General features: G+C 46.4%; 1 protein-coding gene across 1 annotated transcript in view; it reads left to right on the top strand.

The window, feature by feature from the left end:
- lrfn2b (leucine rich repeat and fibronectin type III domain containing 2b) overlaps positions 1-4690 on the top strand; it is an 85683-nt gene extending 80993 nt beyond the window's left edge. The window contains exon 6 of the mRNA XM_060041598.1: positions 757-4690. Within this exon, the coding sequence (XP_059897581.1) occupies positions 757-1876 (1120 nt within the window). The 3' untranslated portion in view covers positions 1877-4690. The remainder of the gene's footprint in view (positions 1-756) is intronic.
- The last annotated feature ends 6362 nt before the right edge of the window (positions 4691-11052 follow it).

Here is an 11052-nt window from a genome sequence, read left to right as displayed (position 1 = left end):
AAAGGGACAGAGGAATCACAAATTGAATGAAATAATAGCAACGTTCCACAACAGAATAAAACAAATTAAAAAGGAAAATGTTTGACAAAAAAAGCATTCATAGTGCTCTATTGAAGAAAGGAATGGTTCATGCTGCAGATGGTTCTTAAACTCTGTCCGTCCTATGTGTATGTGTTATCTGTAGGCCTACTTCTATAGCTGCATATAAATATCGATTTTTATATCCCTCAGGGTTGAATCTCATTGAGATAAAAAACATTCTTCCAGGAGCGTACGAGTCAAGTCAGCAGAGAGTTAATAATTCAAACAAACAAAACAAAATTATCTGTCTGTCTAGTGGAAAAGTTGGTGATGATGTGACCTGATTGATATTAGCCTATATTAGCCTATCCTGTAACCTGTATGCTTTATTGTCAACTTTTTTACAATTTCATTTATTTATTTTAAAATAAATGTACAATTCTCTCTCTGTTTCTGTCTCCCTTTCTCTCCATCCTCTCTCTCTGTCTCCTTCCCTCTGTCTCCCTCTCGCTCTCCCCCTCTCTATCCCTTCCTCTGTCTCTCGCTCTACAACCCCCTCCCTCCCACACTCGCTCCCACTCTTTCTATCTCTCCCTCCATCCCCCCTCTCTGCTCTCTCTCTCATGCTCTCTCTCTTTCTCTCTCTCTCTCTCTCTCTCTCTCTCTCTCTCTCTCTCTCTCTCTCTCTCTCTCTCTCTCTCTCTCTCTCTCTCTCTCTCTCCCTCCCTCTCTCAGGATGATCCCGTCCTCCAGCAAGGCCTTCCTGGTGACCAACCTGGTGTCGGGCACACGCTACGACCTGTGTGTGCTGGCGGCGTGGGACGACAGCGCCACCACGCTGACCGCCACCAACGTGGTGGGCTGCACCCACTTCTTCACGCAGGACAGCTTCCCCACCTGCCGCTCGCTGCCCAGCCAGCTGCTGGGGGGTACCATGATCCTGGTGGTGGGCGGCGTGATCGTGGCCACGCTGGTGGTCTTCATCGTCATCCTCATGGTGCGCTACAAGGCCACCGACGGGGACCCCCACCCCTCCCCCGGGGACGACGTCGTCATGGCGACCGACAAGCTGAGCGGCGGCGGCGGGGTGAGCGCCAGCCACTCCCAGACCAACGGCGGGCGGCTGGGCCACAACGGCGTGCTGCTGCCCCCGTCCCAGAGCCAGACCCCCCCGGGCAAGGAGCCCGCCCCCGAGCCCCCCTTCAAGGTGAAGACCAAGGTGAGCCTGCAGGACGAGGTGGTGGAGTTCCGGTGCGGCTCGCTGCAGAGCAGCCTGACCACCTCCTCCTCCTCCTCCTCCTCGGCCGCCTCCTCGGGGGGCTCGCTGCCCCGCGGGGGGGCCGGCGGCGGCCCCCGCAGCCCCAACAGCACGCTGGCCAGCATCTGGAGGGCGGCGCCCGCCCGGGCCCGGCCCAACCTGGACCACCTGCTGGGGGCCTTCTCCTCCCTGGAGCTGCGGGGGGGGCCGCAGGGCCGCGGGCCCCACACCGCGAGCAGCCCGGCGCCCGCGGTGTCCCCGGGGGCCGCGGCCGACGGGAAGCCCCCCACGGACCGGGACCCCCTGCTGGGCCGGACACTAGACTCGCGGCTCAGCCGGCTGCTGATGCTGGACCCCCGGCCCCCCAAGAGGAGCCAGTCCTTCGACATGGGGGACGTGGCGGCCGCTAACGCTAACACAAACGCAAGCAGTGCGCCGGCTAGCAGCTACCCGCGGCGGCTCAGCAGCATCTGGACTAAGAGGAGCCTGTCGGTGAACGGGATGCTGCTGCAGTGCGACGAGGAGGCCAGCGGGGACACGGGGGGCAGCAAGGGCACCATAGACAGCAACGACTGGGTCATGGAGAGCACCGTCTAGGCTCTAGGACTTCCCCCCCCCCCCCCCGCCGCCCTGACCGCCGCTCACAGCGGTGACCCCGAAACACTGCCCAGTACCCTCGGCCCGTCGGTACCTCCTCACCCCGCTGATGCATGAACCAGCACATGGATGTTTGTCCCACGTTGTCATCGAGCCATGCTAGGCTACGAGCTACGTGCGACAAGCTACCTGTTGGCGAGCGATGTGCTGTGAGCTTAATGCCATGGGAAAGGAGCTAGAGTGACATAACTCGTGCTGCGTGCTACGAGCAACGTGCCTGGACGCTAGCCGCCGTACACGGTGGCAGATGTGACATGATAAAGGGGGGGGGCAGATCTTTGGCCAAATCGTTACCACGTCCAGGCTGCTGACTCGAGGTATTTGTACAGAAGTCATGTTTAAAGAACGGACATCACCATGGAAACGAGCCCAGAGAGCAGCGCCTCGGCTCTCTGAAACGACACCCTGATGGACTACTGCTATACGCTGTGTACATTGAATATATGTGATGCAGATAAAGTTTGTTATTTTTTCATTTGAACGGTCGAAGCACACGTCATTCCCCCCCCCCCCCCCCCCCTCTCGAGAGAAATCTAGAGACTATGAAAAAATACAAATTCAGTTGAATCTGAATCATTCCGTCGTACGTCCAGAGGTCACGCGGAGGTCCCCGGGCCGACGTCGCGTCGCAGTGTGTGTGTGTGCTTTGGTGTGATGCTACGAGTCGTTTACGTGTGGCAACAAAGATTATCGTTGAAAAAAAAAAAAGTGTTTGTGAATATATTTACTTTGGACAAAGAGTATATATACTTGAGGGTTCATCGAGTGACCCTGGGTAACATCCCTTTTGAAATGTTGAAAATGTGCATACAGGACGACCCCCAACACCTACCCCAAAGCCATAGGTCTCTGAGGACCGCCAAGCGGTCGACAGGGGGACCTTTTCATTTGTTTGTTTTTTACATCTTATTTTCCACAACCATATCTGCGTGTTCATAATCAGGAGGCAGCCTTGTTTCATTCAGTCCGTCTAATTCCTCATGGTACTACTGCTGTGACGTTTGACGGCGCCGCAGGTTTCCCAACATGCAGCGCTCCGTGAGACATCCGGTCTGTGTGGTGTACGTCAGTCCCCGCGGTTTTGGATGTTTTTTTACGGATGGTGTGTTGTTGATCAACCATCACGAGCCATTTCAAAATGTATCCTGTAGTGACTTCACAAGTTGGAGTGTCCACCCATGGAGCAAGCCCATCCCCATCCCCAGGAAGTGACCCATTCACACATCTGGGTAGACACTCCCAGTTCATCTTTCCTCCTGCTACATCTTCCGGTTCATGTATGACTGACTACTTTAGCGAGGTTTGCATCACTTTCATTTGTATGAGATGTCACCTTCACATTATGAAGACCACAGAATCTGTCGGCAGAAATCATTCTGGAAGCCTCCACTCCGAACTATAAATGCATGGGAACATGTTCCTGTACGGCGGTTATTCAACACAGGAGGTGAACTCGCCCTCTCTCTACAACTTGGGCTGCCACCTGGGTTAGTCTCTTCCTCCATTAGTCCATCGTCAGAAAATGTATCTAATCTAGTTTTGATTATTTATCAGTACGAGTGTGATTTATCAAGAAAAAATACAACATGTGCTGCTATGGGGTCAACAGTCTCATTAATAATGAATGCACAGGATTCACAAATGTATTTTGTGATTTGTATATAAATTACTCTCTTCTCACAAATACTTTTCAATGCACACACAAATGGATATTGGTATGTATAAATGTAAAATAAATCCATAAACAAAAATAAGTTTCACGAACACATTTCTGATCCACACACAAATGTGTCTTGTTTTAAATAAATGTGATATAAATCCATAAATATATGAATTAATTTTTTTTTTGCAATTTTCATCAACATTTATTTGGATGTTGTTACATTTATATACAAACTGTTAAACTTGAATTTACAAGATGCTTTTCATTTGTGAACTTATTGTAATTTGTGTGTGAACTGGTCTGTATTTATATGTGGATATTTGAGACTCTCCTGATGTGGCTAGATTCACAAAAATGTGTTTGTGAAACTTATTTTTGTTTATGGATTTATTTTACATACATACCGATATCCATTTGTGTGTGCATTGAAATGTATTTGTGAGAAGAGTGTAATATATAAATCACAAAATACATTTGTGAATCCTTCTCTGTGCATTCAATATTAATGCGACTGTTCTGACCCCAAATGCTGCTGAATGCTTCTGAAATTCCAATATTTGGTTCATGGATCTTTATGAAATTAGTACTTTAGTATTTCTCGGCTGCCTGTCAGATAAAACAAGCACATTTAATACATCATGTTGGACTCTGGTTACTTGTGATGGGCATTTTCTATTATTAATGACAATATACAGACAAAAACAAACCAACGTCCAAAATAATCATTAGTTGCAGCCCTATGCACAACGTTTGAGTTGTTGTGTTGTCCATGTCATTAGTATTTTGTCCGATGTTAAATGAGCATGTTCCCAGAAGACCAGCGGGACAAAATGGACCACGCTCTTGCCGCAGCGCCCCCTCTGGTCGACGAGGTATTGTCTCTGTATTACTGCTGTTTTTGTATCTTACTTCCAAAGGACTATGTTTGACTGGACATTATGACCTTGACCTCCTGCGGCACAGACAGGAAGCAGTTGTGACTGCAGACAGGGGTCATTTCCTATTTGGGAGTTGTAAAAAAAATAACAAGAACATGTTTGTGTGGTTCAAACGGTTGTTTTTGCTACTAAAAATATAAAAATATGAAACAATTTATTTAGTCCAATTTGTATTGAATGTGTTTTAAACTGCTGTCGGTGTGATTCACCTCAACACACACGCACATTTACTCGCTCTGTGAAAGTGTGTGAGAGTGTATGTGTGTGTGTGTTTTTATGTCCGAGTGTGGTCATATCTGTGTGTGTGTGTGGGGGAATTTGAGTGTGTGTGCCAAGTTCCATATCGAATATAAAACCAAAGCCCATGTTTACCAATCGTAGCATCAACAGATAATGTAAGGTCAGGTCAGGACTGACAACTGACCTGATCTCACACAGTGTTTCTCCACCTGTGGGCCTGGACCCCATGTAGCGCTGCCTGATTTGCTGATGAGGTTGTCAGAGAGGTGTTTTATAAACGAAAGATATTTGATACAACTTTTTTGATTCAAACAAATAATGAAAGGTATAAAAGGTATCTGTTTGTTGCCCTGTCACACATCCCCTACGTGGCTTTTGGCTTGGTCAACCTATTCTACTATTCCCACCACTATGCATTGTAGATATCATTTATTGATGTAAAACCTCTAAGTTGCAAACATTATCTTGATGAGTTGTGTTGCGTTGGAGATGTTGAATTAATATAAGCTTGTTTATGTGAACAATAGATCTATTTCAATATATAAGCACCAGACGTCCATTAAAGTTGTTGTTGGGCTGGATCTGGTAGGCCCGTCATGGCCTTTCGGAGGCCCAAAAATAGTTGCTCAATTTGGGCTGCATTTAGCTGCTCTGATTTGGACCAAATTTAGCCCCAGATGGACTTCTGTGTCAGACCATGGATCTCCAAGACAATTTTATGTTATTAGACTAAAAACAATGCATTTTCACGTAATTTTGGACCAAAAATTACTATAAAAACACAGGTTGTCGTTTTTAGAATACATCGCATCCCCCATGGCAGGAGTTACTGTAGAACTCCATACCAACTAGCGGTGGGCGGTACTGCAAAGCTTTGTTTCGATCCGATACAAAGTAATCAAACCAGAATCGCCGATATCAATAGATGTTTCCTATTATTCAGAGCGGCCTATGTATTTTCATGCAGGGGAGAGCAGTGCGTCACGATTCCTGAAGGAAATGCATCATCAAAACCTGAATACATTTTTCATGACCACTGAATGATATGCCAATGATAGCAATCATTATAAGGTGATGCCACCTGTGACACCTGAGTTTGATTCCCAACTGATTTTGATAACCCCCCCCCCCCCACACACACACACACCAAAAAATAGCACTACTACATCCCTATATGCACCAGCCACCGGCACAAACTACAACCAATACCACCAGACTCCTACATGGGGGCAATTGATTGAGACACCTTTTTGATCAGAGTAAAATATACGTCAGTATAGGGCTGCACGATTCTTGGTCATATGATAATCAAAGCTGGTGCTACACGATGGCTGTCACACACTAGGGGGCTTTTCTGGGCCCCTCCAGTCAAAGGACACAGGGTGGTGGGGTTCAATCGGCTATGCTGTTTAAGTAAATTAACATGTCAATGGTGCTGCACTGCCATGCAAGAGCTGTCCCTGAGTGTGTTTAACCCGAGTGTGTTTAACCTGAGTGTGTTTAACCCGTGCACACTGATCACTCAATGTTTAAGGTGTGCAGCCTCACCCAGCTCCAGAGTCCAAACAGACAGGTTTGGACTGGCTTGGCCAGGTAAGGCTGCTTAAACCAGCCATCAGCCACACAAGCTCCAACGTACTAATTTAGCTGATACAGAAGGAAATGCGACAAAAAATATGACGTTAGCTGATATAAAACCGGCATTTGAACTTTGGACAACAGAAAGGGAACGCTCCTGTTTTTAAATTAATTACAACAGCTTCATGAATCAGACTCTGAACATTAAAACAATCAATTTCAGTCTCCTCTTAATTGCACATCCTTTGAACAAGATTCTTTCTCTGTGTTTTCTGTGTGTAAGATGATGCAATACGATACAAAGTACTTTATGAAAGGTAGGTATGCTTCTTAAAATGTAAACCACATTCAATGCCTGTCAATGCCTGACAACATTTGAGCGAGTAAACATTAACGGTGGAAATATTTTGTGATCGATCCCCCCACCTCTACTGCCTGCTACAAACTGCTACCTCTTTGTAGAAAAGTGTTTCAGTTTCAGTGGGAGCACATGACGATGGTCAAACCAGAGTTGGGGGTAGGTGGATTCCCCTCCTATATACGTGGCTTTACTGCGCTCCTCTGACACACGACTTTGATTACCTCATCTTCTTTTTGTAGATGAAGTGCGTTACTGGGGAGGTGGGGGCAATTTACATTTTAATTGGACTTTATGAGTGCTAAATGGAAAGAAAAAAGGTGCCCAAAGAAATGAAACACTGCAGACGACACTGAAAGTTGGAGCAGGGTTGGACGCTGAAAAAAGACAAGATTGCAAACAGGATAGACGTTAACAAGATTGTCATGTATATTGTACAGTGTAGGCGTTATGCTCATCAATTAAAATTAATTTAAAATTTTCTTAAAATCCATTTTAAGATAAACTAATTGTATTACTTTATTAAGAAATTTAAGAAAAATAGGCCTGAACAGACAAAAGGCTTACAAGGGCAAGGAATCTTCACTTGAAGCATAATCAAACGCTATTTGATAGCCTCTGTGCGATTTAGAATTTATGCCGAACCAACATGTTTCTAATACGTGTTACAGATTCGATTTGAAACGGGGCCATGGAAAGCAAACTATTTTATTTAGGATTTAGAATTCTGGCTCCTGGATATCCTCATCTCAGCTACAAAAATGTTTTCACTCCTTGAAACCAATGTCTGAATCCACAAATAGGGTTTGAGTCAGAGGATTACATTTGAATTACAAATGTGACCCTTCAGCGGCAGACGGGAACTAACAACGGCCCACTGGGGGAACGCCTCAAAGTAGGCCTATGTGCACTTTCTGGATTAGTTCATTATCAGTTTAATTCAATACGAGTTGCTGTGGAATGGACCAGGCTGGCGGTCTGTGATCGTCCAGACTCAGAGTTCACAGATGAAGAATCTGGTTAGTTAGATGGTTTTAAGTTTGTTTTTGTGATGAGACCAGCGAGATAGAAACATAAGCAATGCCATAATCAAGTATTCATTCCACTTTACCGGCATTATGGGTCTAGTAAATGTAATTACATTAGTTTTATTTGCATCATCTCAATATTCATGTTTAATTTTAAGTAGTAGTGTTCCCCCTATTTCAGCCCGGTTTTAGGTTGCCTGCTACTTTAATATCGGTGAATAAAAATGAAGTATTATAATAAATGATAATATTATAATACTTTATTATAATATTATAATAAATAAATGAAATCCTAGTTCATCCTCAATCCCCGCCAGCTCCCTTACTTCCCACAGGTATGCTGTGAAATTAGATTTCCATAAAATCCACATTATTGAAGCTTTTAGTATTATTATGTGGTAATTAAGGAGAACCTAGATAAGGAGAAACACTTTTTATGGCATTATAGTCATTTAATATTTAACCATCTGGTGATTAATGCTTTTTTTATTCGATTTCAGTCATTTCCTCAAGAATATTAATGAAAGCACTGCTATCCATGCCATAGCCGCCAAATATTGTTCATGTGCAAGCTGTGTTCACCGAAGACATGATAGCTGACAAAAGTTGCCGAAGGAGAGACAGTGTGGTGTATGAGGACCACACGACGGACGCAACTCAACAACTGGTCCGGAGCACAGGAACCAGGGACGGACCCCGCAACACTCCACTGAGGGACTGGTCCAGAGCACAGGGACCAGGGACGGACCCCGCAACACTCCACTGAGGGACTGGTCCAGAGCACAGGAACCAGGGACGGACCCCGCAACACTCCACTGAGGGACTGGTCCAGAGCACAGGAACCAGGGACGGACCCCGCAACACTCCACTGAGGGACTGGTCCAGAGCACAGGGACCAGGGACGGACCCCGCAACACTCCACTGAGGGACTGGTCCAGAGCACAGGGACCAGGGACGGACCAGGCAGCACTCCACTGAGGGACTGGTCCAGAGCACAGGGACCAGGGACGGACCCCGCAACACTCCACTGAGGGACTGGTCCAGAGCACAGGGACCAGGGACGGACCCCGCAACACTCCACTGAGGGACTGGTCCAGAGCACAGGGACCAGGGACGGACCAGGCAGCACTCCACTGAGGGACTGGTCTGGAGCACAGGGACCAGGGACGGACCAGGCAGCACTCCACTGAGGGACTGGTCTGGAGCACAGGGACCAGGGACGGACCAGGCAGCACTCCACTGAGGGACTGGTCTGGAGCACAGGGACCAGGGACGGACCAGGCAGCACTCCACTGAGCGACTGGTCTGGAGCACAGGGACCAGGGACGGACCAGGCAGCACTCCACTGAGCGACTGGTCTGGAGCACAGGGACCAGGGACGGACCAGGCAGCACTCCACTGAGCGACTGGTCTGGAGCACAGGGACCTTATAGACCACTGGTCAAATGTATAAACAGGTCAATTAAATAGTCACATGCATAGATAAATAGATGGATGGATCGATAGATAGATACATATCTACAGACAGATAGAAATATATATCGATATACCTACAAACATAGGTTAGGTGACCCTTTACCACACAAACTGCAATATACAGTGCAACAATAAGAACACAGGCATAATCTACAAAAGAGCATAATAGACAAGGGATTATGATCTCTGACATTCATTCAGCGAACAATGTCGCCAACGCATCCAGATAAGGCACAAGATGGATTGGGACCACAAAGACCCCCCCGCAGACCCCTCGCGAGATGGTCCGGACCACTATAGCCTTAGGGCCCCTAGTGGTAGTAGTGGTCAGTGGGAGCGACAATGGTCCACTGAATTGGCTACAACCCCTGTTCACTGAGGGATAGAGGGATTACAGGGGTGCTTTGTCCGCTCTCCCGCCAGGTGACAAGACGCTCCTGTTGTCCGTGGATACGCCTCACTGCACTGGACCCCCAGTCGACCCCCCCCCCCCCCCCCCCCCCCCCCCCCCGGCTGACTCTGACTGAGGACATCGAGGGGAGGGTTCGGACACCGGGGAGGCTGAGTGGTTTTAGGCCTATATATAACGGAGAATTATGGGTTTATAAATGTAGTTTACTTACTTAAATTACCATATATTGAGAAACATAGGCGGTTACTTTCACAATGTTCTACTACATATACATTGGTCATGGTACAAAGTTCCCAATTGTGGATTGATTGAGCCGTAAAAAAACGCCCTTTTTGTGAATGCAAACAGTAAAAAGTAAAAAATGCAGTTGCGGAGTAAAGAGTGCCAGCCTGCACTCGAGACACACGATACCCAACATTACTGCAAGAAGGCATAGATGGGGCAAATTGTGGAGAGCAATCGTCAGAAAGATGGCTAATGCTCCCAGTTTGTTCACTTACCAACCAGAAAGCAACAAAAACCAATGGAAATCATTACAAAGGAAACATGGAAAGGAAATATGATGGAAAGATTACAAGCCATAATTCTATATTTACTGAACAGTAGGCCTATTTATAATTTATTTATTATAAAGCTCAGTTCGTATGAAGTTCCCCCCCCCCCTCCACCCTGTACCAACACACACCTCACCCTCCTCCAGCTACCAACATTTGTACTAGACGCCTTTGTCCGACTGTCCGTTCATCTCTCACCTATTGTATTCATACTTATACTATACTGTAACATCTGTGTCTACACTGTGCCTATACGGTACAATACTCACTTATAGTGCATTTTTAAAACAGTAATATGTGGTTCATGGTGTATTCACCATATTTGTATCATACCTCGTATCTTATTCTGTATATAATAACGTTTCTGAGGTTAGCTAGCTGTAGCTTCAGGACAGTTACTCTGTGTCCTTGTAGGCCCTTTTTTCCTAGCCGTATATGTACAACAGGCCGCACATCGGCTATCGTCTTCGCCGCCGGTTCAATCCAGGAGGCGCACACAATGTTTCGTAATGTTAAGTTTAATCATTCACTTGTAGTTGTTGGTCATAAGCATCTGCTATGGTGCCATCACCCGGGCTGTGGTTCACTGCCTCTGTTGAACAGGCAGTAGGATGGGTTCTCAACAGTTTCCCTTGGTTCTGTTTTGTGGTATTGATGCCAATCAGTTGTTTTAGTCTTTCTTTACATCCTCAAACCTACCATCAGATTTTCGTTACACGGCTAACTTTTGATTTTTTGGGGGGGATTTCTTTCTTTCATTCACTCAGCTTTTTTCTTAACATAAAGGACCAGTCATATACTATACATTTGGAGGAAATCCTAATGTTTTCTCTCGTTGTAGTTGTTGTATTGTATCAGACTGTGTTAGT

The sequence above is a fragment of the Gadus macrocephalus genome, chromosome 21 (genome assembly GCF_031168955.1).
Source record: "Gadus macrocephalus chromosome 21, ASM3116895v1".
Taxonomy (NCBI): domain Eukaryota; kingdom Metazoa; phylum Chordata; class Actinopteri; order Gadiformes; family Gadidae; genus Gadus; species Gadus macrocephalus.
The sequence above is the reverse complement of the archived record's forward strand: the minus strand, read 5'-3'. Positions and strand labels throughout refer to the sequence as shown.